This window comes from Ammospiza nelsoni, chromosome 9 (genome assembly GCF_027579445.1).
Source record: "Ammospiza nelsoni isolate bAmmNel1 chromosome 9, bAmmNel1.pri, whole genome shotgun sequence".
Lineage (NCBI taxonomy): Eukaryota > Metazoa > Chordata > Aves > Passeriformes > Passerellidae > Ammospiza > Ammospiza nelsoni.
The window spans coordinates 9,053,041-9,080,674 of record NC_080641.1 but is presented as its reverse complement, the minus strand read 5'-3'; the positions used below and the strand labels follow the sequence as shown (position 1 = coordinate 9,080,674).

Here is a 27,634-nt window from a genome sequence, read left to right as displayed (position 1 = left end):
CCGTGACGTGCGCGAGCCCCGGGAAGAGGCGGCGGGCGCGGGGACGAGCGGAGCGGAACGGCGGCGGCGGAGGAGGAGAAGAAGGCGGCAGCAGCAGCAGCGGCTCGGCCGCCCCTGAGGTGACGCTCCGCGGGCTGGCGGCCGCTCCGACCGCGGCACCGGCCACGGGAACGTGTTCGCGCCGCCCCGCCCCCGGGGAAAGCAGCTCCCGCAACCGTTTAGGGCTGGGGCTCGGCGGAGGCGCGGGGGTGTGCAGGGAGGTAGCGGGGCAGGCGCTGGCTCGGAGCCTCGGCAGTACTTTGGGCAGCTCCCAGCGGTGTCCGCAAACCCTTTTCCTGCCGGCTGTCGTGCGCCTTGCGGATGAGCTGTGGGGTGACCTTAACTTTGCTTTGTGGAGTGACCTTAACTTTTTCTGGTCGCTGTCCTGTTCGCTCTGCAGGGACCGAGGGTTCGGGGATGCGGCTATGCCCGAGGGCCAAGAGTTTTTGAAGGGAAGCTTTAGAGAGATGAAACTCTTTGGGCTAAGGTTGTTGTCTAGTGTGATTAGCATTGGATGCAGGGGTTTAGAATTAGGTGATCTTGAAGGTCCCTTCCAGCCTAAACCATTCCGTGATTCTTAGCTTTTCCTCACCGAGCCTTTTGAAGTGCAAAGATGAACTATGAAGTGTTGCTTTTCTCCCAAGGCATCTTCTGATTAATTATCCCTTTGTCCAAAGGGAAGGCGGGGGAGCTCAAGGTCTCTGAGCCCTTTGGGAGCGCCTGAAATCAGGGAGTTTCTGCTCGGAAATCTGTTAATGGGTTTGTAGCTCTACGAACTTCATCTGCAGTTGTGGATGGCCTCAGAGTGTTTACTATTGTGAGGAGCGATTTCCTCTTGGAAGGGGGTGGTGAACATCTTGGAGTTATCCTGGCATTGTGTCTTGAATGTTTCGGTTCTAGTAGAGCTGGGCGGGAAGGGCTGATGTCCTTTAGGCTCTGATGTGCTGATAATTGTTTAGGTACAGTAATGCTGCACCTCTGTTCAAATGGGAACTAGACTAGGAAAATATTTGTTTTCATAGATTTCCCCTAGCAGATTTCGAGTTGCGGTGTGAAAAAGGCTGTGCTGTGATACTTAGCCTATCTGAATTATTAACTCTTTAATTGTTTTAAAGTTCATGCCGAACATGACTTTTCCTTCCCCCCATCCCGAGATTGGTTATTTTTAACTCCTTTCTGTTAAGCTTTCAGTTAGATACTGGAACTACTCTGCACCGGTGAGGAAGAAATGCCTTCCTAAACTCTCGAAGAAGGAGCTGAAAAGTGTCCTGAGACAAGAGTTAAACTTCTAGTCCTCTATTTGAGCTGGAAAACTCACCCAATTACTGATTTGTTTTTTGGTGGTGGCTGGTGTTTCTCCCCTGTATGCTGTGTAGTCTGAAAGGAGAACAGGAGACTCTCCTATTGGAGGGACAAACACAGGAAGTTGAGTTCTGTAAAGCTCTGGTCATAGTTTTATTTCCCTTTTGCAGACGTGCCAGCCTCCTTATTCTGAGGTAATCCATCCTTAATTTGTTTTTTCACCGGTTCCTGAGTTTTCCTGGCCTGTCTGTAACAGCTCATATGTGCTGGTGCACGTATGCTGTTCACTAGCAGCTAAACACATCTGCTGCATGCTTTGTGCCAAGATGAAAAAATATATCAAGCTTGAAAATGTGGTTACATACATGCCTGTGAGGTTTTCTGGAAAAAATCTGCAAATTGTCCCTAGTTGTAGCTACATTGCCAAGAGGTTCTTGAGATGAATTTTATGGAGAGTGTTCTGGGATAGCACTTTGTGACCAATTTAGAGTCTTTTTGTCCATTTCTCATTAGCTGAAAATTCTGTTTTCAACTTGCATGTAGTGCTTCAGGTGCTCCCTGCTGGCAGCTCTGTCCCCAGCAGTGACCTTTGTCATTGGAACTGGTGTAGTTCAAACCTGATTCTCTTCCTGTTTCTCCTTGGTTTGCAACACAACCATTGTCTGGTGAAGCAGAACGACAAGGATGCATTGAGGAAGCTGCTCCAGCAGCAGCTGAGAACTTGACAAGGAAGGGGCTTGGCTCAGGTCAAATATTGCAGGTGATTCCACAAAGGAAACCTGCCACAGCTCATGGAAGACAAGTCTTGGTGTCCACCTGGCTGTCAGAAAGAATTGCAAGGGCTTTTTGTCATTTTAAAGATTTTGCAAAAGCTTAAGTTATTTTAAGTAGTTTTAAAATCTGTAGGGAAAAGAGGGTAATGTAAGGAGATGTTTTGAGATGGTCCTAGGAACGAGTTTGGTAGGGGAACTTACTTGGTTACTTTGTTCCTGTACCCCTTGTGGTAAGGGAAAGGAAGTGTGATCAACAGTAAGTGACTAATTCAAGCATGTGCTGAATTTCCTTTATCCTTGCTCCGAATTCACAATGAAGGGAAGAAAGTCCAACTTTATGTAAATATATTATTGAACAATAAATGAGATTTTTGTCATTCATTATTTCTCTCTTTTTCTGATCTAGCTAGGTAACCATGGCAGGTGATGATTGTGTAAGGAAGCGCCAGGCTGGCTCCACTGCAGCCTCCAAGACCCCTGAGAATGAAGAAACACAGAGGAGACCTGAGAGTGAGACGTCCTTTCAAAACTCAAGCAATGGTGAGACTCAGTGGCTCAGCACTGGTTGCATCTCTGGCATGTGATTTCCTTTAAGGTGCCCTTTTTACTCATGGCTGTGCCTCTTTGCTCCTCATTTCTGTTTTTCTGTCTCTGGGAGGGCTGAAGGTGGAGCTCCCTGTGTCCCAGCTGCACCCCTTCAGCAGGTGTGGGTTGTTTGGGGTGCTGTCCTGCTGAGCTTTCCCTCAGGAGCTGTGCACTGCAGTGCTTGCAGGGATCTAAAACAGTGATTAACTGTCACAGGAGAAAGAGATTAATTAGTGCTGTAAATGGTGCAAATGCCTCCTGGCAACACTTTTGAGTAATCCTGGTAAATGCTGTTTTGGGACTTCATCTCACTTCCTTTACAACCTTTAAGTATGTGACTTCTCAAGGTGGAAGAAAATGGTCTTTAACATGCCAGGCTAAGGTGCTGTGTCCACCTGACAGGTGGAGGTAGGGTGCACCCAGGGATTCTCTTTGTGTCAGGAGAGCTCCCTTTGATTCAGACTAAATCTTGGCTACCAGAAAACTGAACAATGCACTGCTGTGTCTGTTCGTTTGTTTTGTGGTCACCTTAGAAGTTATGTGGCCTGAAGTTAGCTTTGTGGAAGGGTCAGTGTTGCCATGCCCTGTCCCTTGGGTTGCAGGGACAGTTGTGTGGCACTATGAGTGTGACCCTCTGTAATTCCTGGTTTATGCTGTACCACATTCCAGCCCATGATAAGGAGGTTAGAGATGAAACTGCAGCTTGTTTCCTTTCTCTTTGTGAGATAGATTAAGCAAAAAGCTAAAGTAGGTTATCACAATGTGCCATGTGAGTACAAGATCCAAAATCCTGGTGCCAGTGACTCAAGAAGATAATTCTCACTGATATGCTTCTGGATCTCATCACAATTTCAATAGAACTTCTTTCAACTGAAATGGAAGTTGGAGCTTGTTTAAGTTTAGGACAAGTCAGATTTCTTATCAAAAATAAAATGCACTGGAGAGAAAGCCATCCTACAAACTGCTTGGAGAACTGGGATTTTAAGATTTTGGTGGCACATAATTTTAATTGGATCAAATGGGACTGTATTAGAAAATTGCATCGAGTTGGTGGCTACTGGAATCCAGTGATGCTGGGCTTGGGAGTAGAGTTCTACCACTTTAACCTTTTCATGTGTGGAAACTCCTTAATTGTAATAAATGAAGGGTAAGTAATAAATAGAGCAGTGATAATTAGGACTTGATGGGGGGGTGTGTCTGTCTTTACAGGCCGTTCATTTTAACACCTCTGAGATGTGACAAAACCTCACTGCAGGTGAGATGCTGTGAGTGTGGAGCAAACCAACATCTTGGGGTTGATCTCTTGAAAGTGTCCATGAGCCTGGTGGGTTGGATTGGAACAGTGCAATGTGGTTTAATTCCCACACAAACTGCAGTGAAGGACAGCAGGGAGGAATCCTGGTTAGTCAAGACTTGAGCGCATCTCACCTGCCAAGGTTGCTGCCAGTTGAGCAGAGGTGTCACAAAGTGTTTCTTAGCTCAGGGTTGGTGACAACAGGAATAACACAGGGAGGTAGGAGGAAGGAATCTGATGCCTTGAGGCATGGGAGAAAGATGGATCCCTCTGGTCAGGAATTCCTCTGTACAGGGGAGTTGAATCAGCAGCTCTGTGACCCAAAGGTTGAAGGTTTATGAAGCTGAAGTGTTGCTGAGTTGCAGACAGTGGCCTCTTCAGGTACTCCAGGGTGCCTGTGTAACTAGGTAGGACTTTGATGGCTGAGGTGGGAGAATTTCTCAGGAGAAGCAGGCATAGATGTTTTTTCTCTTTCTTTTGTCCTGGCCATTCTCTCCTGAATAGCTGTTTCTAAGGCATTAGTGCTGATGGGCACAAAGGCACTGTGAGGCTAATGGTCTGCTGTCTGGCAACAGCTTTTTTGTATTGTAACAACTTAATGCTGGGTGTTGTGAGGAATTTTAGACAAAATCTATTTTGTTGTAGTCAAGGGGTTCTAGCCAGGCCAAGAAGGTACAGAAGTGAATATGTAGTGTGTTTGTGGCAGTTATTGCCATAGAAAAACTAAACCTTTAACGTGATTACCCACCCTTGATCCTCTCTGGTTATAGCAAACACAATCTGCTTTCTACAGTGAGAGTGGAGGTGTCAAGGGCCAGCTGACTTGTTTCCAGAAGTCTACAGAAACTTTTGGGCCCTTAATCCTTTCTTTATTAAAACTCAAATCCTTTGGCTGATCTGAAATTGCTTAGAGGGATAATTTTAATACATGTATTGGCTTTAGAGCTACAGTAGGTCTGACTCTTCTTTTTGTACAGTTGAGGTTATTTTTTTTTTCTTGGTTCTGCAGTGCTTTTGAAGACTGTCACATTGTTTGGGTTCTGAGATTCAAATAGTTTTTACCTTAGGTATGCCAAATTTTATAGAAGTGTGGAAAATACTCATGACTTGAAGATTGCCAGAAGATTTCTTCTGTGCCTTGATTTGTTTCTGTCTTGTAATTATTCAGCCTGCAATTTCACTTTGATAGCGAAGCTGAACTTCAGTCCTCTACATCATTTCTCTTCCTTGAATTAGCTCCAGAGTTGTAATTAAACAACTAATTTGGTCTTGGCTTAGAGTCAGCAGATGATCTAGGTGGTAATAATCCCCTGTCAAAAGCCAGGCTTCCTTAATAAGATTAGTCTTATATGTTTTCAGCAGGAGATACATAAAGAAATGGAAAACTGCTCTGCCTAATGGGATATTGGTATCAGACTGTACCAGTCACCTGGAATGGGCAGATCTTAAAAGGCTAGAGAGGACATGGATCATAAGCGTGCACATGAGTGCCTCTAAAATGCTCAGATAGTGTGTTCAGAGCAGTAAAAAGATGGGTTTGGAGTCTGTTCTTGTTTGCCCAGATATCAGGCAAGGGCTGGAAGTGTCTCTGGAGGCTGATGTACAAACAAGCTGGTGGCATATCTGTTTGCTGTGAGTAAGCCTGGCTGGTAATGCTGATCTTAGAAAAGGGCTGTTATCTTCAGTGAGGTTACTGTCGATCATCCCTGGTGCAAAAGTTCGTGGTGATGCACAATTGTGTGCCTGCAGAGGGATGGAGGAGGACAGAGCTCTCCAAGGGGGAGCAATTTGGAAAGAGATTTAGCCTTTGCTGTATGACTCACAGCAATGAGTGTTCTGTGTTTCAACAGGCTGACTCTTGTGGATTCAGCTGCTTGAATTGAGTATCTGGGATGTGTTTCTGAGAGATAGATCAAAAAGCTGTTTTGTCTAGGTGGATTCTGATAATTCTAGGGGCTGTCATGTTTTGGAACCTGTGGTTTGGGTAAAGGCTCAGCAGTTTCTTGTGAAGAGCCTGTGGACATGGTGCATAATATAGAGAATGCTGATTTTCCTAGTGAAGAGGCTGTTTGGGCTCCATGTCCCTGCAGAACTGAATTCTTAAGCTAAATGCTTGCCCAGCAGTGCAGTGACCTATGGCCTGTGAATTCTTTAAACAGACCATCTGAGTCTGCTCATAACTTGCCTCTAATTGCTGAGTGGCCACATAAATTACCATAAGAAAGAATAAGGGCTCATTAGCTCAAATTACTAATGTGTGTTGTATTGTAGCAATATGGAACTCCTCCCCTCTTTACAGTAGCCCTGAATTAGATTGGCTTTAATATTGCTTTGCTTCTGATAACATCTTCAATGTTTTTGGAGAGGGAGCCTTTAAATCCAGGTGACTGACAATAATGAAATCCTTCTTCTTGTGTTGCTTTAACTTCTTGAATGGGAAGTTGTCTTATCAAGAAATGACAAAGCTGGTTTTTTTTGGATCCCAGGCTGCAGCCCCAACATCATGTGAGTGATTCTCTGCTCTACCCATTTCAAATGTCACTTATCTGTAAGATGTGCAAGAGTGGGTAGAAAAAGGGACAAGAAGATCCTTTAGAAGAGGCACTTGTCAATCTTGTGAAATTTTGGTTGCTCAACTTCTCAACAATTAAGAAGCTTTCTCAATCTTCAGGTGATTTTTTTTATTGGCTTGGTTTTCAAAGAGAAACAAAGCTTACAATTAAATTGTTCTGTGATTTTTTTCTTCTGACTTTGGAATCTGCTTGGAAATCAGTCTGTACAGAGGAGTCACATTCTAAAGGGATCAAGCTCAAGACCAGTGGGCCTCTAAAGATCTTGTTAATGTCCTTGCTGATGGGAAGGGAACCAAAGACCATTAAATAAAAAAATTTCTCCCTGTGAACAAAGCTCTTCCAAAGCAAGCCCTGCTTAAGCCTCCTCTGAAATTGGCCACTATTTCATACCTGTGTCTTCAAGACAACTTTCTTATGAATTTAAATATATTTTCTGTCTTCTTAAGGCATATCTCAACTTCTTTTAAATGCAAAGATGTGCTTCCTTGTATAGTGCAGCCTTGAGTCCATTTTTCTGTAATGCTGTTGCAGTCCCGAAGTGATACAGAGGGATCCAGGCTTCCTTTGCAGGGTCAAAGGAAAGTGAAGATTGGGACTTCTCAGCAGTGCAAATTTCCTTTTAGACTCAAAATCATGTGATGAATCTCTTCTCCAGTGACCTGACAGAACATAAGTGGTGTCTTGTGCAAGGGAAGTTGAGTGATTAAAGATGATGTGCTTTTTCTCTGGTATCTGCCTTGTGACACTGCTGGGTTTATGGGGTGATGCAATACAGCAGAATGGATTGGTTTGGGGTGAGTTTTCTGCTACAGAAGAGGCTGTGTTGAGAAAGATAATCTCACAGGTGAGTTTACTTTGTCATATGAGTTGCTTTGACTGACACCATGGAGATCTTGATTTTAAAACCTATTTCTAATCTTTTCTCTGCATGCACACTAATATGAGGCCAACTACAGTGACAGGAGGACACTTTAAATTCCAATTTAGCAATTACAGCATCAGCGGGTCAGAGATTGTCCTCATTTCTTGTACAACCATTAAAGCTGGACATTTGGTATATGTAAAGCTATACCCAGTTTTAAGGCCTTGTAGTCTGCAAGGGTGTTTTATTTCCAAAGTGAGCTGTGCCTGGGTAGTTTTTAATGTGAGTTTTTAATGACTGAGGCTTCAAAGGCAAGATCTGACAGGAAATATATGGTCCAAGAACTGGTTATTTTATTTTTAGCTTATCTTGAAAAGGAGATAATGCAATTCCTTAACTCCCATGTGTCCTGTTTGGCTGCTGTTGGGTGGCTTCAAGCAAACTTGATATCATCTTGAAGATTGGCAGCTGGGTAAGGGACACAAATTCTTAGTTTTTTGAAGGGAAAGGTTAGTTGTTCTTGGAGCTCAGCAGCTCTGTTCTGCTTTCTAGCAGGTCAGCTGAAGGTGGTTCTTCCCATTGTACTAATAGAAGGAGTGGGCCAGGAATACAATTTGGAGTGGCACAGTGAGGGAGTAGAGCCCCTGAGAACACCTGAAGGGGATACAGTTCTGCTGCTTGTGGAACAATTTTTTTTTTTATATATTTGGAGGTGAATCTATTTGAGACCAGCAAAGTACATGAGCTGAGTGGGTCACTGGTATCTTACATTCTTCTCAGATTGTTTTCCAAACTGCTGTTGTTCTGCAAATGTAACAGCACAATGAGCTTAAATGCTGAGGTGTTTGGTCGTTTTTTATTTTTGTCTTGGAGGGGAGATGCTTAGAAACCAGGAGTTCCATTTTTGTAAAAATGGATCTTGGATGCAGCCAAAATCAGTGGTGTTAAGCAGTTTCCTTCTTTGTTGTTACATCAGAAGTCTGCTAAGTGATAGGCAGTTGTTGCTGCTCTGTCCTTAAATCTACAGCTTGTGTAGCAGATAGGAAAAAACAAAATTCCTGCAGACAAAAATCAAAATTCCTGGTTGATTGTAGGGAAGGGGAATTAATGCTAACAACTGATCTTAGCTGCACTGAAGATAAAGTTTCTTGTGTTGTTGTACTCTCTTCCAGTACTGGAATGGAGTCACCTCTCAAGCAGGCCTATCTAAAACACTTAAAGCCAGTTGCTCAAACAAGCTGACAGGCTCTTGAGCAGCACAGAAGCATTTCCTGCTCTGAAAATGAAACTGCTTTGTGTGTAGAGGCCACGTTATGCACTGTGGTAGTGCTCTCAGTCTGTTTTCTTGTCTCACAGGAGCACAACTTTGGCACCTCTACAGCAAATCTGATAGCTCATGCTGCTCTGGAATCTTATTAGGGAATCACTTCAGTACCTTCTTTTTCTAAAAGTGGTAATGTTGTCTTAGAAACCAAACATGCAAGTTGTAATGCTGGCTGTGTTGGTGTGTAAGGTGGTGCTGCAGCTATAAATGCCAAAGGATAAGAACAAGGCCAGGTTTGCTGCTATCTTTTCCCTCTGACTGGTATTTTAGGGGGATGGATGCTGCTGCTTCAATCTTGATTTTCCTTCATGTGCAAGACTCTCTGTTTTAAGTAATTTTATCTTCTGTGTTGTTGTTATTGGAGAAGTGAAACATCAGCTGGTGCTTGTCCTAAAACACAGCTAGTCTGAAATGTCTGACCTGTGGGTGTTGCTCCTCTTGATGTCACAGAGGCATCTCAGATGTGTAGCTTTTAATGTGGCATTTGAGGCTTTACCTATTGTTAGTAATGACAAAAGTCAGATTATATTGATGGCATGTTAAACCTGACTGTTTACTTAACAGTCAAACATATTAAGGAGTACAGTCACTGATATCTAGCACTTCTCCTGGGGGATAAAAGGAGTGGGAATAGCCAGGTTTGAGCACAGGATAACTGTCCAACTTGCCATTTAGCCTGTCTTAGAGCTGATCATGGTATTTTACTAATAGCTGTGGCTGACTGCCTTGTCTGTTGGCAATGCAGAGGCCTCCAGACAAACTAAGCTTATGTCTGCGTAAGATAAAGCCCTGATAAAAAATCAGCACACTTGGAAATGACCTTCTAAGGGTCATTCTGATTGCTGCTTCAAGGCTGAATATGTTTAGGGACCTTGGGAATATTTGCAGAGTTGTTGATGAAAAATAAAATCCAGCATGTTTTCAGCTGTTGACTGCCTTACAGTGCTGTTGTTCTAAAATGTGTGGTTGCAGTTTATGAACTTCCTGCAGCTTTGATTTGAGTTTAGTGGGACCCTATTAGAAGTCAGAAATACTGTTGAAAAATTGGTGTCTGAACTACTGTATGCTGTGCTTTTGTGTTTTCAGACATGCAACAAAAAATATTGAATATTTGCTTTCCTTCCTTAGGCTGGGTTGATGTGGACCACGTGATAACAAGGAAAATGCAGCTCATAGCAGAAGCTGAGGTAAACACAATACTTGCTTGTGGTGGGGAGCAGGACAATTGACCCTGGAAGTCTTTTGGAGAGTCACTAGCCCTGGAACACAAATAGCCCTATTCAGTCCTAGATTGAGCGCAGTGACTTTTCCCCAGCCCTCTTTCTCTGTCCCACTTAGCACAAGAGGGATGATCTTATGTAATGGGGTTCTGTCTTGCTTGACCCCAATAGGTTGAAGTCCAAAGATAAGAATGAACTTTGAAACCTGTCAATAAAATGGAAATTGCCTTACCACTGGCTTTTGGCAGTGTGATGATTAGCCAGCCTGCTTGCATATTGAGCCTTTAAAATGCTCTGTGCCCTGCTGTCCATTGAATAAAGGGCAGCATGGAGCCTGCACCCCACAGCTTCTGCTGCCCTGGCTGTGGAGATGACCTTCCTGAGCTTTGGTCTCATTCTTTTTGTCAGTGAACAATGTCCTCATAGAATATAGCACTGGGTGTTTCTGGCACCATCTGCATCTGTGTGGGCTGCCTTTGTCTTTGGCTATGTTAAGGTGATTTATGCCCAAATTAAATGAAATTGGCTAAGGATGAACTGCACCCTCCTTGTTAACCATTGTTTTGTGGCACCCGTGTTCTTCAGGGCAAATTGCCCTGCACTCTTGTATAATTTTATTGCAGAAAATGTGGTTAATCTGAAGTAATCTAATTGTGCCAGCTTGACATGAATAGTAGGGAGTGGATACTTAGAGAAAAATACCTTGCACCTTTGAAATATTTTCCTGTTTCACTTTTCTTTTCCTCTTTCTCCCTACCTTTATAGGTGGTGTGGGGTTTATAACAGGTATAACTAAGGTGTATTTAAATAGTCTTCTGCAAAAGGTGTGCTGGTTTTTTTTGCTGAAACTCCTTAAATTCAGCCCTTTAGAGTGGCAGTCAGCTCAGAATTTTATTTTGGATGTTGTCTTACCCTGTTTATCCTTACTGAGAACAGGAGATCAAGCCTGGTAACTTCTCTGCAGACAGAACAGTCGTTGCTAATCACTGTTGGCAGTGGGTGTTTGCAGGAGAAGGCTTTCACTGTAAAGCACAAGTAGCTTTGGAAGTTCCAGGGAGCACTAGCTGGTTGCAAAGGGACAACTTGACCTTGGATTTCTTTCTCCAGTAGTGTCTCTTGTTCCTTTTGTTTATTTTCTGGTTACCAGTTTTGAGACATGCTTCATAAAAAGTTTTCTTACCCACAAAGAGAATCCTAGAAAATCAGTGGTGTTTAAATTGCTGAATTTTCTCCCAAAACACAAAGTTCAGATTTTAAGCTTTGACTTATGCAGCTTGCAGATTTATTTCAGGTGCCTCAAGGCTGAGGGGGGGAAAAAAAAGCACCCTACTGTAAAATACCTGAGAATTCTTGGAGTGCTGGGCCCTTTTGTTGTGGGAACCACTGAACAGAGGCTTGGATTGCAGTTTGCCTTTTCTGTGATGGGTATCTAAATTGTGGGCAGATGCTTGACTTGTGAAAAGCCTGGTCAAATGGGATTTGTAGGAGCTGAGCTGGGAGTTACTCTTGCATAGGAGGTGTTCAAGCATCTGCAGTCTAAAAGTCCAGTCCTTCATTTATTCTAAAAGGAGCTGAGAATGGTGTGTTCTGTCACTAGGTCAGGTGTCAGTGACAAAAATTACTAAATCTCTTAAAATGAGTGAAGTTTTGAGGGACTGTTACAACTTTATAAGTAAAAGGTTACTTCCCTCAACTTTCTGATTTGCCATCAATTTTTTATTATTGGCCAACTTCTGCTTGTAATGGCATAACATTCCTTCAAGGGTTTTTGGTTTGTAATTACTATTAGTTACAATTACTGTAGGGTCTATACTCTGGTTTGTATTTGATTTAATCCTTTAAGAACTCATGTCCTGCTCTCCCAATCCAAACATGCACGTGCTGGTATCAGCCCTGGAGGGCTGTGTTAGGAGGAGGCAATGTCAGCAGAGTGCCAGCCAAAGGGAAGAGGTACTTTAGGGAAATATCATCTGCTAAAGCCTCACTTGGGGAGAGATTAGGCTAAAAATGGGGAGACACTATTAAAAAAAAATATATATATTTGGATGGGAATGAATAGTGCTTTGTTTAGCATGGAAATTTGAGCACTCCAACAGAAGTAGGAATTTCTAGTTGACTTTTTTGTAGGGATGTGTGCATAAATGCTGTAAAATTAGGCTGTATCAGAGAGCACCAGTGTCTTCTGTTGCAGGTTATTTCACAAGTACTCAATATTTTTTGTTTATATTTTTCTCCTGTTTTGAAAGGAACAAGTTTTTGTCTCTTGCAGAGACGATCCTCTGCCTCCCAGAAAAGCAATATCTAAAAGTAGCCAGATCCTAAGAATTTTCTTAAGCACTGGGAAAGCTTATTTAGTCTATTCTGGAAGCTGTCAAATAAGAGAAAAATGTTTTTTACAGTCAAATATTAATCTGCTCCTTCTCCTACTGCAGTTTTTGTTTCAAGAGAGCTCTCTGGATCTGACCACTATAAAATGGGAGGAATGTAGAATTCTGATCCATTGTGACTTCAAGGTCTTCTGCTTGTATGTGGTCTCACTTCAGATTGCCTTGTATTTTCTGCCAGAGACTTAAACTTACTTGGCTATTGTCACATTAAATAGGAGCATTTTGTAAAAATACATCATCAGTTCATGTATTTTATAGGAACATGGAAGAGTTTGGGTTGGAAAGGACCTTAAAGATCATCCTGTTCCATCTCCTGCAATGGGCAGAGACACCTTCCAGTACAGTAGCCCAGATTGCTCCAAGCCCCATTCAGCCTGGCCTTGGACACTTCCAGGGATCCAGGGGCAGCCACAGCTTCTCTGGGCACCCTGTGCCAGGGCCTCACCACCCTCACAGGGCAGAATTTTTTCCTAATATCTGATTTAAACTTACCCTCTGCCAGTTGAAAGCCATCACCCCTTGTCCTGTCACTGCAGTGCCTCATGAAGAGTCCCTCTCTGACTTCCCTGTAGGTCCCCTTCAGACTTTGGCAGGTGCTGTGAGGTCTCCACACAACCCTCTCTCCTCCAGAAAGCTCCTTGAAAACAGGGTGTTTTTTTTTTCTTTTTTTCTTTTCAACCTTCAAGATGAGAAAGTAAATAGAAGTTGGGAATTCTGATCTGGGATGTCATGTAGGAAGACTTGCACCTTGAATCTGGAGGCAAACTGGAAAAATCCCAGGCAAAGGATGGTCAGACAAACATGCTAGTAAACACTTGCATTAAGAAAACAAAACATCATGTGCAATCAGATTTTAAATAATTTCTTGAGTCTTGCCTTTTGCCTGTGCTGAAGGTGATGGCTGGCTGGCAGAGTGTTCAGGAGCTCAGGGGTTGGCTCTCAGCTCTGCTTCATCACTTGGCTCCCCATTTTGAGGGTTAAACATTAAGGAACTAAATTCTCAGAACTCAGATAAGTCTTCTAAAAGGCCAGAGCAATTCTGTGTTGAATCTGACGGAGAAGATAAATGTTATTCAAAGTCCTCTGACCTGAGGTGTGTGAACAGGCCAGGATAAGCCCCAGGTTATCCAAGTAGGCTCCAGCTGTTGGTACATGGCACAGAAATGTTTTTTGGATGCTCTGTCCTGCTCCAGGATAAAAAGGAATATAAATATTTTATGAAAATGTATCCAGCAAGTTAACAGTTTGCTGCTGTGTTTTTTACTCTGCCAGCAACTGAAGCCAGCTTTCATGAAGGAGGTGGACAGTCACTTCACAGAGTTTGTAAACAGCTTGGTGGCAAAATCGGCACTCCTGGATTCCTCATCTGCAGCCTCCCTTTTCCCAGCTTCCTGTGCAGAGAAGGAACTGCACAAAGCTAAGTAAGTTCCTTTTAAGCTGTTGCTATAACAAGGTTGTGTTTCATGGAAGCTTTATTTCCTTTTTTGGCTCAAATGTCAAACAAATATTCTTTGCTTGCAGGAATTCAAGGGCCCCTCCAGAACACGGGAAAATCTTTACTGCCAGGAGGTCCCTCTTGGAGTGAGTAACTTAACTTCATCAAAGTAATTTCATCAAATTCACTGAAAATACCCTTGATAGCAAACTAATGAGCCTGTGCTTTGAGGTACTTTCCCTGCCACCACCCACAGTCTTATGTTCAAATCCATGGGGATTAATCTGTTCAAGCTTCTCTCTTCCTAAAATATCTTGCAAATATAAACCTTACTTACAGCCATCTCAGTGCCACTGGGATCGTGGCTAATTATCCTTTGTCTGAGGATAAGCTGGGGAAGTGTCTGTGTCTGTGGCACCCCAGCTGTACCTTAACTCTGTGTCTCTCTCAGTGAGCTGTTTGAAGTGAGTCACATCACGACAATCTACCACATGTTCATCGCCCTTCTCATCGTCTTCATCCTCAGTACACTTCTAGTAGACTTCATTGATGAAGGAAGGTAAGAATGCCTTGGAAAGACAGGGATAAGGGCTGGGAGTAGCTCTTCCAGAGTGCCAGATGCACATGAAACCGCAGAATGGTGCAGAAAGAAGGGGGAGTTCCTTCTTGGGGTGTTGCTGGGAGTGTGGGTTTTAAGTTGGCGTACTTAGAATATGTGCTGGAATTCCTGTTGAGAGGGCGTGACCATTCCAAATTGGAAATCTGGATATTAGGAAAACACTGCTAACTGATGTGTTTCAGGAGAGTTGTGGCCACACAGCTCACCCTAACGTGCTTAGTTCATCACGAGGCTGGCAAAAGGGAATGTGGAATGCTTTGGTTGAGTATCTTTAATGAGACAGCAGCTTTCAGCTGCTTGTGTTGCTTGAAGAAGGACTCTGCTTAGAAAAACTTAAAATACTTCAGCAGTCTTTCCTCTGTTTAAAAATGACAGTTCTGGAACATTGTACTTGTACTCAAATAAAAATAGAACTTTGTTTTTCCTGGGGAAAAATCTCAAGGATGTTGGCAGAACCTCTGCTAAGATAGTGCTTTGCAGGTAGCCAGTTGTGAATAAGATTGTGAAAGACTGCTTTCCTCACTTGTTGCTTAAATAATATTTTGGGAAGCTGTATCTCATGTACGCAAGTAGGATTACATGTTTATCTTGCTGATTATCTGCTCTTCAGTGTACAAAACCAGAACTGTATCTTGATTATAATCATTGTCCCTTTAGTCTGGCTATAAGAATAGTCTGGTGTGCTATTGAATGTTGTTTAGCTGATCCTAACTTACTTGTGTATGGACATTGGGGGACAATGGGTATTTACCTTAAAATCAGCTAGGGCTGGATACCCTTACTACTTTAAAAATATCTGTGGTCTTAGCTAGATCTGATAATTTGGATCCAGTTTGCAATTGAGCCTCCACCTGAGAAGGAATAACTTTTGTTGGTGTATTCTGTTCTGTTGTCTTCTGGTCTTAGTTTAGAAGAGCATATTGTAGGAGTAAGCTCTGAGGAAGTGTGAGAGGCAGTGAAGTTGATCAACCTTTTGTTTATGTCCTTATGTTTTAAGCTTGATTAATGGACTAAAGTACCTGGTGCACACCAGTTGCTCTTATTTGGACTGACCTTCTAATGACCCTGATCCTTTTGGAGAACTTGTAAACGGAATATGTCTGGAATGCCCACAGAAAAGGATTAGACTAGCTTTGAGTGCTTGATGTTAAAATACCCCATGACTATAGAGACAGGGGAAAAGCCTCTTTAGGCTTAAACCCCTGGAAAGAGCTGAGTTCCAGTGCAGCAGTGATCATGTCCTGGGGGTGTTCCCCAAAAGCTCTTGTGGACCCTCGTCCAGCAGTGGATTGTTCAGTCACGTGCTTGTTCTTGGGAGGATGAGCTTGAGCCTGCTCTTAAAGCACATGCTGATCTTAGAGATGCACTTAAGCCCTGTGGGATTTGAAGGTAAGATGTGCCTGCCAGCACTAATGGCATCAGTCCTCCTCTTAGTTTCTGGGATACTTGAGTGTGGCCACTTGAAGCTGCCACAGACAGCCCTGAGCTGAAATTGCCACAGTCACTTCTATCCAGACTGTCAAACAGTTATGATCTGGAAGCTTTGTGGTTTGTGACCACTTAGTGGAGTAGAAGTATTTCTAATCAAAGAATGGACGCTCAAAAATTGTCTCTTTCCTTGTGCCTTCTAGGCTGGTCCTTGGATTTGATCTCCTGGTCTTCGTTTTTGGAAAGTTCCCAGTTGTCTTCTGTACTTGGCTGTGCATGTTCAGTGCCACAGTAGTTGTTCCATACAACCTTTTTGTGTGGTGGGCCCAAGGCTATTCCAGTTCCTCCCATCGTGCAGTCCACTCTTTCTTCTATGGGATGCTGTTCACACTCTTCCAAATAGCTGGGCTTGGGTTTGGACCAACGTATGTTGCTGTAGCCTATGCCCTGCCTCCAGCTTCCCGCTTCATTGTAATCCTGGAACAGGTAAGTCCCTACCCTGCATCCTCTGGACCCTAGGATACATTGAATTGCATTTTATTTTCAAAGTGGAAAGTGTCCTTTTTCCTAAAGAACTCAAATGTTGTTTTTATTCATTAAATTAAGCCAAGGCTGTGGATGCAGCATCTCTGAGACTTGAGGACAGTTACATGCAGCAAGTCTAATAAGAAAGAGTAGAGAATAACTTCATTTTGACCTGGAAACCACTTGTGGGTTTTTACCCAATATTTAAGATTTTACTGTGGGTTTTACTGACATTCCATTTGTTTCTGGTTGTCTTGTGGATGCCTAAGTGCTTAAAACCAATTTTAAGAACATGTTGTGCCATAGTCCATAAGGAAGCTGTCATGTTCCTCTTTAAAAAACAAAACCCAATAAAGCAAGTACGTGGTCAAGAAGTGGTTCCTGTTGGCATTTCTAGTCTCAAGAAGTAAATTTCTTGGCTCTGTAATCAGGACTTGCTAGGAAATGGAATGTTTTTTGTGGAGGGGAACAGAAAAGTGCAAGAATGGAGATCTGGTCAGTCCATCAGGTTAAAACAAGGATGGTCAGGGATGAGTTTTAAGAATTAACTTTGGACTGGCTCTACTTTTGGTTCTTCAGTATTAAAACAAAATTAAAAGAAAAACCAGCATAAACAGCTGTGGACTGTTTATGTGGGGCACCACCTTATACCCAGGTAGTGATAATTGCTGTTCAACACACGTAACTTCAAGGACACACCTAGACTCTGAAACATGCTGGCCTGCTGAAATGGAGAGGGGTTTCCCTTCCATTTTAAGTTAATGTTAGCTGATTAGTGACTTGCTGGTGTTATTCACAGTCCTTGTGGATGTGGTGGTCCTGCAAGTGTAGATGAGATGTGTCTCCTGAGCCATAGTTGCTGCTGCACGTTTCCCCTTGCAGAGTTTGGAATTCATGTCAGTTAAACAGGCTTGTGGGTGGAGGAAGCAGCCCTTTGCTTGTAAAAGGGCTAAATGGGAAAGAAACCAAGATGCTGAAGTTGTTGCTGTAAAATGCTGGATCCAGTCTTCCCTGGAAGGTTGTGAAAACGAGAGCACTGAGCTGCTCTTCTCCTGGCCTTTCAGGTTCGTCTTGTTATGAAGGCTCATTCCTTCATCCGGGAGAACGTACCCCGAGTCCTGTCCTCAGTGAAGGACAAGTCTGGTGAGTAACTTGCCCTGCTCCATTTTATATAGCCAGCTCTAGCTTTCCTTCCATTGCTGTGAGCTGCTCTCATGAGCTGGAGAGGTGGGATTTGAATTGGTGACTTTGATGGGGAGGTTGAAGGTTTTGCATCATAATTTCAGCCTGAACCTTTTCATTTGTTTTCAGTTGTATTAGACAACGAGTTAGACTGTAGTTCAGGTCTAAGTCCTCTCTGGATCTTAAATCTTTGTTCTCCAGGATTTCCTATTTCTGCTTTTAGGAGTAAAAGTTGTCTAGATGTTGCCTGCAGACCTCCAGCTCAGTGCTGTAGTTGAAATGACAGCAATCATAGAACAACAGATCTTTTAAGCAAGGCATGCTAGAGCTGAATGGACTGAACCCATGTGTTGATAGGACAGGAAATGTGATACCAAGGTGTTAGCAGATAGTTTGGTTACCCTCACTTGCTAACTGTCCTTCATGCACACCATCTGAAAGGTCCAGTTTGTTTTATTCTCTGCAAATCCCATACTTTTAGTTCCAGACTGAGGTTTCTGAGGTGAGAAGCGTTCTGTTTTTTGGGGGAGACTGAACTGTCAGTAAAATGGAACTGTCAGTAAAAAGATTGCTTTTGTTTTTTATTTCCCCCTCTTCCCAGGCACAGTACATATTCCCAGAATTTCTCAGTACCTGTACTTCCTCTTTGCTCCCACCCTCATCTACAGAGACAACTATCCCAGGTAATGTGAGCAACAACAGAACATTAAGCAGTCTGAAAACTGAAGCCAACATTAAGCACCCCTAGGTGTGATCAATTTATGAGTTGGAGCTTTCACAAAGATGTGGTTAAGCTGGCAAGGGCAGAACTTGCTCATGGAGTTCTGCTTTTATTTCTTTGGGAAACTCACTTGAAGTTGAACTAATAGACAACTTGCTACAGATCATGTAGTGATGGACAGTTCCTGCAGTAGGAACCTGTGTGTTTATGTGGTGCTAATAAGCAGCCCTGTCTCTGAGTTTGAGGCTGAAGCCTTTATGAGTGGGAACTCCCAAACACTTCTGTGCATTGCTGGGTGACACTTTGGCTGTGTGAAGTCAGCAGTCCTTCACACAACTGTCTGCAGATTCCCACCTCCTACAGAACTGTACAGTGCTGCCCTCCAGATACCTTCCCATTTATGGAATTGCTGGAGTTCTGCTGTAGTTGAAAGTGGGGAACCAGCAATTTGGGCAGACATCCCTTGGGCATCAGGAGATTAAGAATTCTGGAATTCAGAAGCTATTTTTTTTCAGAGAATACGTCAGTAAAATTGTAAAATCCTTCAAGTAATTGAAGGGGGCGGCTTGCTGCTTTGAGGTCCTATTTAACTGTGATATCCTGTTCTTCCTTCTAGGAATCCCACAATAAGATGGGGCTATGTAGCTACCAAATTTGCACAGGTGAGTGGTGCAGCTTTCTGCAGAATACACTCTTGGAGATCATCTAAGATGTGTTGTCCAACAGCTCTCTTTGGCATTAAATCACTCCACTTGGCATGGCCTTACCAATAAAGAATACTTTTCATTGACTAACAAACTGTGATCTTGCTGCACTAATGATTGTGCCAAAGAAAGAAAAAACTCTTTGCTTAAACAAGCCTCCAGATAAAAAAAAAATCTTTGTGTGTAGAGCAATGCCCTCTTTCTTCACCATGACTGTAGTGCAGGGGCACAGCTTCTTCTCTGCAGTTATTCAAAGCAATTTTGAAATAATGAGGCCTGGGGTCCAAATCCCCAGTGCTTATTTGAGTTCAAGATTGACTGATTCATCACATTTGTGGCCATGAGCTCCAATAGCTTCTTGTGGATGTGTTTCCAAGTAATGGATTTGTGTGACTGAAACTTTTGCTGTAACACAATGCATTTGTGTTTTAAAAAGCAAAACAATTAAGAAAAAAAAGGCAGCATGAACAAGCCTTTGGCTGCTTGCTGTTGGACAAAGAGGAGGACAGCACCTGCCTTACATCCAAGTATTTCAACATTGGCATTTTAACCTCAACATCCACAACATCAGTTCATAAGTCAGAGAAAGCCTGAGGTGCTTTGGCCTGCGAATGTCAACTTTGGAATAAAATAAAAATAAGCTTTAATATTAGGTTTAACTACAGTAAGTATTTTTCAATTATTTCTGCCCTTACCTTGGATGCAGATCAAGGGTATTTTCCCCACTTTGGCAGTAGTATGGATTTTTTGTGTCAAAATGTGTGAGTTGATAGGACTGGGAAAAACTGACAGCTGCTGTAGTAGAAAAGAGAACTTGATTTTGCTGCTGGCTGCTCAGCATGCTCCAGGGATTGCTGTGGCTTTCTTTCTGCCTGGATCCTGGGGGAGGTTTATTGGCAGCAATGTAAAATAAATTATTTTGGCTTGTGTTGGCAGCTGCCATTCTCTCCTAGAGCTGGCAAGTGGTGATGTGTTAATTGTGTGTTCCTGTTATGAAGTCAGGTTTTGGGGTATTTTTGTTCCAGGTGCTTGGCTCACTTTTCTATGCCTACTACATCTTTGTGAGACTCTGCATTCCTCTGTTTCGCAACAGTAGTCAGGAAACCTTCAACCTTCGAGGGCTTGTCCTCTGTATCTTCAACTCCATCCTGCCAGGTAAGGCCCAGATCCACAAGTGACTTTCATCTTTGTGGAAGGGAGAAGTGCTTCATTTGAGATGCATTCATGACAGGCAGAGATCAACCAAGGAGATTTTGTGAGCAGACTGCAGCATTAAGGGGTAAAAATTCAAAATCAGCAATACAAAATAAAAGCTTTGAATTTAACTCTTCAAATCGAGCTGCAAGCTCTGGGGCAGCCTTGCTGTTGCCCTCTGGGGAGAGCAGGGCCTGGTGTGGTGAGAAACTGAAATATTGTTGTGCCATCTGTACAAAAGAGTAGAGCTCATCTCTGTCACTGCCTATAAGAAAGTTTTTGACTGTGTTAGGTGCTCTTGCTTGTGGCTGAGAGCAAACACTACCAAACTGGTGTGGCTGTCCTTGTTTCCAGGTGTCCTGATTCTCTTCCTGGTGTTCTTTGCGTTCCTTCACTGTTGGCTGAACGCGTTTGCCGAGATGCTGCGCTTTGCAGACAGGATGTTCTACAAGGTGAGAAGCAGGAGCTGCAGTTTATAAAGCTTCTGAAAGTCATTGTCATAATGAAAAAAAAAAAAAAAGGAGGAAACTGAAGATTGTTTTACCAAACAAAGCAACCATGGGATTTTGCTTGGTTTGTGCTGTTAAGGCTTAAGATTGTAGCTGTGCTGTAGAACACATTTGGTTGCTGTTGGCAGTCTGAGTTGCTTTAAGGTAAAACACCCTGTGCACAAACAGAAGCAGCCACCAGATCTATCCAATAGCTCCATTAGCTTTCTTTTTGTTCTTTTATCACATCACCCACTGCAGTTTGGGGTAAAACCAGACCTTGATACTCTAAGTAGAATGTTGGAAGTGTGATGGAAAGCTTGGTCAAATTGTTATGTTAGCTTGGTATTATTTTGCTGAATATATTTCAATTTGATATCCTAGAAAATCCCTCTTTAATGTTTTATAGTTAATTAGATTTACAGTCTTTCCATTGTGCTTTCAGGACTGGTGGAATTCCACATCCTATGCAAACTACTACAGAACCTGGAATGTGGTGGTACATGACTGGCTCTATTACTATGCCTACAGGGACTTCCTTTGGGTGAGTAACAAGCTCATGTATTCTTTTGTTAATTAAACATTCAACTACTGGGCAAAACGGTACATTTGTCAAGATGCAGTAGCATAAAAATGTTTAGAAGCATAAAAATGTTTCATGTCAGCTGTTGTGGGGAGCCACTGCGCTTTTAGAGGGATCCATTACTCATTTCCAAGTCCTTAATGTGTGCAAAATGTGGGGCTGAGATGTAGGAATGCAGAGACTGCCTGAGCAGTCAGAACCCATGTTGCACTGTTTCCATGAGCTGTGGGAGGTATTTAATGAGTGGGCTCAGCACAAGTACCTATGCAGAAATGTACCTGAAGAGAAACACCTAAAGGCCAAGGTGCCCTGTAAGGCACTTGGCATTTCACACATGCCTCTTGGCTGGAGGAGAACCTTCTTAGCTCAGGGAAGAAAATTCACTGTGTTGCAACAACCAAACAAAAACCACAGCAGAGTAGCTCCTAATACTTGGCTTTCTTGTCTCTCCCAGTTTTTTGGGAAGAAGTTCAGAGCAGCAGCCATGCTGTCTGTCTTCACCGTGTCAGCTGCTGTGCACGAGTATGTCCTCAGCATCTGCTTTGGCTTCTTCTATCCAGTTCTCTTCTGCCTGTTCTCATGCTTTGGAGGTAAGCTCCAAGGAGGAGAGTGTGGGAGTGGCTGTGGGGTTTGTGGCTTTTTTTAGAGAAGCATGCTTTGTGCTTTTGATAATGATGCCAGCTGTTCCCTCAGCACTAACACACAGTATTGTTGCCCAAGGGTTGCAATTGTGAGTCCAAGCTTTGTGAATGGATTTTTGCAGCTCAGGAGATACCACCTATGGACACACAGAGGATTTGGAAGCTTGGGGCTTAGATGATCAAGGTCTTGGTGATGAGGAAGAGGGATCTGTGTTATACACTGCTGTTCCTGTGACACTGCACAGAGTTTAACAGCACTGCCTCCTCTTTGCCAAGCTGTAGTTGAATCACTGTGTGTCAGCAGCTTGTCAGTCTTCCCCTATTCACAGTATAAGGAAACTATTAGTTAGTTCACTACTGCAGTGAGGAAGAGTGTGGGAAATGGATTTATGATGGCATGAATTATAATATCTGTTTTGTCTCACCCTTCTCATGAGACTGAAAATAGAATAAAAGTTTTTAAAACACCTCTGCTACCCCATCTCTGGGTCAGAAAAGAGTATAATCTAACAGAAGAGCCCATTTAGAAATCAGAGCTCTTGGATTTCTTTTTGTGTTTTAGAGTGCTCTAATAAACTCTAGACCACCTCTGCCATGCCTTGGTGACCAGTGTAAGAGAAATAATGTTGATTCCCCAGAGGCACACAGCTTGTTGGCAAAGTTACTGGAAGTAAATGTGAGAATCAGCTCAGAGTATTTGCTCTATTGCCAAGCACAATCAGATTCTCATGCAGTAGATGAAGTGAAAGGAGGGGAAGATCCAGTAAAATCAGGTGATCTTTGATTCTTGAATCTTGAGTTTGTTTCTGAAATTCTTCTCATTCCTCCCCTTTTCAGTGGTCTTCAACTTTACCCTGAATGACAGTCGGAAAGGGCCCTTCTGGAATGTGATCATGTGGACCTCCCTGTTCCTGGGCCAAGGTGTCATCATCTGCCTCTACAGCCAGGAGTGGTACGCCCGCCAGTACTGCCCCGTGGAAAACGTGAGTGCCTGGTTATTCCCCTGGATAACCAGCTCTGGGAGTGGCTGTCCTGTCTTGCTGTGCAGGAAGAGTGGAAGTTAAAGGGCATGAACCTTTCTGGCAGTGTGCTACATCCATTCTTTAGGAGTTATTTCGCCTAGAGCTGCCTAACAGAAGTGTGTTCCCTAATAGTCCTTTTGTGCTTGGTAGGATTTCAGTGCTTGGAACTGAGGGGGGTGGTGCTACCCCATTTCTGAGGATATGCCAGACCTCATTTAGGCTGTGGCAATGGAACTGCAGCACTTGGCCCGTGAAGTCAGGAGAAATTTTGTAGAAGGCCCACAAAAACTGTGCCAGTTGTGCCTCTCCCATGCTAGAGTGGGTGGTGGTGAGAAGGGGTTACCTGTAGATAGTTTGGGGTTTAGGTGCTGTTTTCTCTAACTCATTTTCTTGGTACCAGATTCTGTTCTAGGCAGAACTTCTTGCTGTCCCAGGTGATTTCAGTTTTAACCAGAGGTATCCTTTGGCAGCCTCTATTTTAAGTTTGATTCTCCTCAGTTAAGAGTTTGCCATCATTAATTACTTGGCTTCTTGATACAGCAGGCTACTAGGCACAGTGTCTGCCTGATGTAACAGAACTTATGGCTGCACTTACACTTTCAGTCACCTCTTAGTGAAGGCATGAACAGGGTTTTAGGGTGCAGACATGTGGTTTGATCTTTCCTGTTAGAGAAGCTTGATTTCAGGAGCTTGTACCACAGCTGGTGCTGTTGGCTTGTGACTAATCTACTGCCTCTCCATGTTTTGCAGCCCACATTCCTGGACTATTTAAAGCCACGCTCATGGTCCTGTCATGTGAAGATGTGAAATGGGGTGCTCTGGCCATGACATCACAGAAAAACAGAGGTGTCCTCCAAGTATTTGGACCAATGATCTAACTTACTACAGACTTTTTCTAAGGGAAGTTGGGCCTCTTCATTATTGGGGAGAAACTGTAATTTTTTTAAACATTGCTGGAGCAAACCAGTTGACCTGGATTGCAACAGACTTCAAAGGCAGCATCTATAACATGCTGTCCCACTTTGAGCCATTTCCATGCCAGTAAAACATTGAGCTGAAGGTGGAGTCTACTGGAATCCTACTCATCCAGGGATCCCCCCCAAGTTGCTGCTTTTCTGGACAAGAGGCAAGCTAGTCAGATTTGCTGGTAGCTCATTGTTGGTATCCGTCCATCTTTCTTAGCCATCATTTGCAATTTTTTTTTCTCCTTTTTGGTAATGGGATGTCTACAAAACTACTGTTCTTCATGCTCCTGCCTGCCACTGTGACATGGACAAGTGGCAGAGCCACAGGGTGTTTACCTCCTTGCTCTGAAGATCGCCAAAGTTTTCCTGGCTGGCTTCAAGCTGCATCCTGTGTATGCCAACAGATATAAATGGGCAGAGGAAAAGGGATTGTCACCATGCTGAGGCAGGTTCAGAAGCAGGGCATGGTGTGTGCAGTCTTTATATGACTTTTTACACCAAAAATGTTTCTCTGTATTCATTTAGTTCCAACTGCCTTACAGCATTTTTGTTCTCTGAAGGCCCTTGTGACTTGAGGAGTTCTTTTTCTTCTTGTTCTTCCTTTCTCCTGTTCTAGGTAATCAGTTCTTTTAACATGATTAACTTGTAAAAGAGCTTTTGCTTTGATTTGGCAGGTGCTTTAAGGTACACAGGTTCGTAAGGGTTTATTTACTAAGAAAAACTTGAAATAATATGACCAAACTGTAAGAAAATGGGATCAACTTTACAGGTACAGAGCATGATCTTGTTTGAAATGGCCATGTGCAGTTCAGTGTGCCAGCACACCTTGTCCATGTGTATTGGAGAAGTTTTAGTGCTGCTGGGGATTGGCCCAGAGCTGCTTTGTCACTGCCTGTGTCTGCCCTGACACCAGAGGGGGCTGCAGATGGAGATCAGCCTCCTGGGTACTGCCCTCTTGGTGAGGAGGTAGGACATCCTCCCACCCACACCAGTAAAGACAGGGGCCCTGTGTGAGTTTGGTGTTTCCATAGCAATGAATCTGTCAGAGTTCCTTCAGCTCCCTTGTTCTGTCAGGTGCTAAGCAGAACAGGGAGCTTGCAGAGTGTCTGGGGACAGATCACTCCAGTTTTACTGGAACTGTAGCTCCCTTTATTGGAGACAGAGTCACCTGATGGACACACCTGAACTGGGGTGAAAAGGGCCACCTGATAGAGACACCAGAACTTTGGTGACAAACATGTTAGAATTATTCAAATGTTATCAGCAACTGCCAATGGAGAACAGCATATCCTTACTACCTACAGCCCTGGGTATTTCATACCAGCAGTATTGGGACCATTGGTGGAACTGTCTTCCAAGCCACTTCACACTCTCCTTTGGGCTTCTGCTTTCACTAATCTCAGTCAGAAGTAATTTCATGAAAGCTAGGGAATACTTCAACTCCTCCAAGTCTTCAGTAAGAAGGAGTGATGCTCTTGAGAAAGGACATTGTACCAGGTCAAATTTGCCAAATAGTGTTTCTGTGTGAGGTTCTCCTCTGACAACACTTCCTGCTAAAAATTGTTTGATGAAACTGAAGTAATTTCAGAGGAACTATATGCTCAAATTTGGCAATATTCATATATAAAATCCTGAGAATTAAATGGATTACTTTATCATCATTCAAATTGGTGAGAGATTTCAGATTACTCATACCTTTTGTGGGAGGAGAGAATAGAAGTTCTGGAACAACTAAGCTTCCTTATTGAGAAAACAGTCAAAAATACAAAAAAAAAGCACCTTTTGGCCAAACAGCTTTGTCACCTGTATAGGATGACAAAGTACAGGATGAGATTCAGTCCAATTTTTTTTTTTTGTCTGGTGCTCAGAACACTTACAGAGGTTACTGCACTCAAAGAGAGTGGGATGGATTTGGGACTTGGTTTGCTATCTTGAAACCCATGGCAGGTCTTGATACAGTTTCAGTGTTTTCAAAAAGAGACCAAAGGATGGCACTTTGTGCCCTGTTTTTGTGTTTCCCTCACACCTGGCACTGTTGTGTGCCCAGAAGGAATATCAGCATTTACTGTGTCAGCATCATCACTGTTTGAAGCCTGAGGGCTTGAGCATCTGGCAAGCTAAAGGCGACCAGAAAGGGATGCTCAGCTGTTGGAACTATCTTAGTTTTTGACAAGTTGAGGTTTTCAGCCTTGTAGATCAAGGCATCTGGCAACTGTGCTGTCAGGGCATTAACAATTTGGATTACTTTCAATTTTGTGGGGTTTTTTCATTGCTTTTGAATGTGGGCTTATTTTCATTTTTCTCAAGAGTGCTGGAGGGGAAATACTAAGTCTTTTGCACATTGCTTATTTAATTAAAAGTCAATTACACCACGTTTGAGTTTCTTAGACTGCAAGTGCCAGAGCACTTGACCAGAACAGTGCAATGTTCTGGTCAGTGGTGATGATGTGAAGGTTCCCAACCTGCCCTTTACAAGCTCTTAATATAATGTAATACAATATATACTGTTTTCTGTGGTTCTTTCCAACACAAGAACTGTGCAGCTTGCTTCCATGGTAACTCCCTGAGCTGTGAGGTGGGAAGCCTCCAGCTTTGGAATGGCAGCCAGTACAGCTGCAGCTTCTTGCTCAATAACCTGATGAAAATCAATATTACTCCATCAGAATGCATCCTGGGGTTTTCATGCAGAAAACTGTTTGTTCCTGGGAAGACCAGAGCTCTGTGGAGTCCTCATGCCTAGTTTGTTCTTTCTGTTGGGGTGTGAGGCAGTTCTGGGTCTGAGCTGTAAACTGCTGTCACAGGAGAGCACAGAGTGTGTGCTGTGGTGGGAGCTGGGGGGGTTCCTGCTGGCTTTGTTCAATGAGATATTGTGTGGATTGCACCTGGCCTACCTGCTGAAGGCAAGCTCAGCTGGTTGAGCTCCTGCTTCTGAGTGCAGAGCTGAACCCAGAGCTGCCAGAGGGACAGCAGCTTCCAGGAGTTCATGTGCTCTCAGCATCAGAACCAGCTCCCAACACACCTCCCAGCCAGCCTTGCCTTGTCCCTTCTCCAGGTGCCCCCAGCTGTGGTGGCCCATCCCTGGCTGTGACAAGGGACACCCCAGCTGTGATGGCCTGTCCCTGCCTGTGACAGAGGACACCCCAGCAATGGTGGCCTGTCCCTGCCTGTGACAGGGGACACCCCAGCTGTGGTGGCCTGTCCCTGGCTGTGACAGGGGACACCCCAGCCATGGAGGCCTGTCCCTGGCTGTGGCAGGGGACACCCCAGCCATGGAGGCCTGTCCCTGGCTGTGGCAGGGGACACCCCAGCTGTGATGGCCTGTCCCTGCCTGTGACAGGGGACACCCCAGCCGTGGTGGCATGTCCCTGGCTGTGACAGGGGACACCCCAGCATTAGCCCTGGAGCTGGCACCAGCTGTTCCATGATGTAACCTGTACATGTTCTGTCACATTCAAGAGCTGTTTATAATCTACTGTATTACAGCAGTTTAAAAGTATTTTGCTATTAGGGGAGGAAAAGAAATGGCTTTGGCCTGTTTTTTTCTCTGAGGTGCCTGTTTTGAGGGGAGTTACAGGAGGGCACAGAGGATGGGACTGGGAGCAGAGTAAGATATGTGGGGTTTCCCACAGCAGCCACCTTTTCCAGGAGAGGAGATGAAGGAAGGGAAGCCTGAAGCTGCCTGTGCCCACAGCTGTGTCCTGGGTGGGGCTGTAAGTGTCTTTCTTTCCAAGGACAGGGAGGGGAGAGGGATGGAGATATTAGTGCCAT

At 43.7% G+C, this 27,634-nt stretch overlaps 1 protein-coding gene across 1 annotated transcript; it reads left to right on the top strand.

Annotated features, from left to right (window-relative positions):
* Window positions 1-26,366, top strand: SOAT1 (sterol O-acyltransferase 1). The gene is made up of 16 exons (XM_059478207.1): window positions 1-119; window positions 2,521-2,654; window positions 9,881-9,939; window positions 13,632-13,780; window positions 13,881-13,940; window positions 14,246-14,353; window positions 16,045-16,327; window positions 17,431-17,509; window positions 18,150-18,231; window positions 18,886-18,931; window positions 19,999-20,128; window positions 20,522-20,619; window positions 21,101-21,199; window positions 21,693-21,828; window positions 22,717-22,862; window positions 23,652-26,366. Exons 2-16 carry the CDS (start codon window positions 2,531-2,533, stop codon window positions 23,706-23,708), a joined length of 1,656 nt encoding a protein of 551 aa, XP_059334190.1. The 5' UTR covers window positions 1-119; window positions 2,521-2,530; the 3' UTR covers window positions 23,709-26,366.
* The last annotated feature ends 1,268 nt before the right edge of the window (window positions 26,367-27,634 follow it).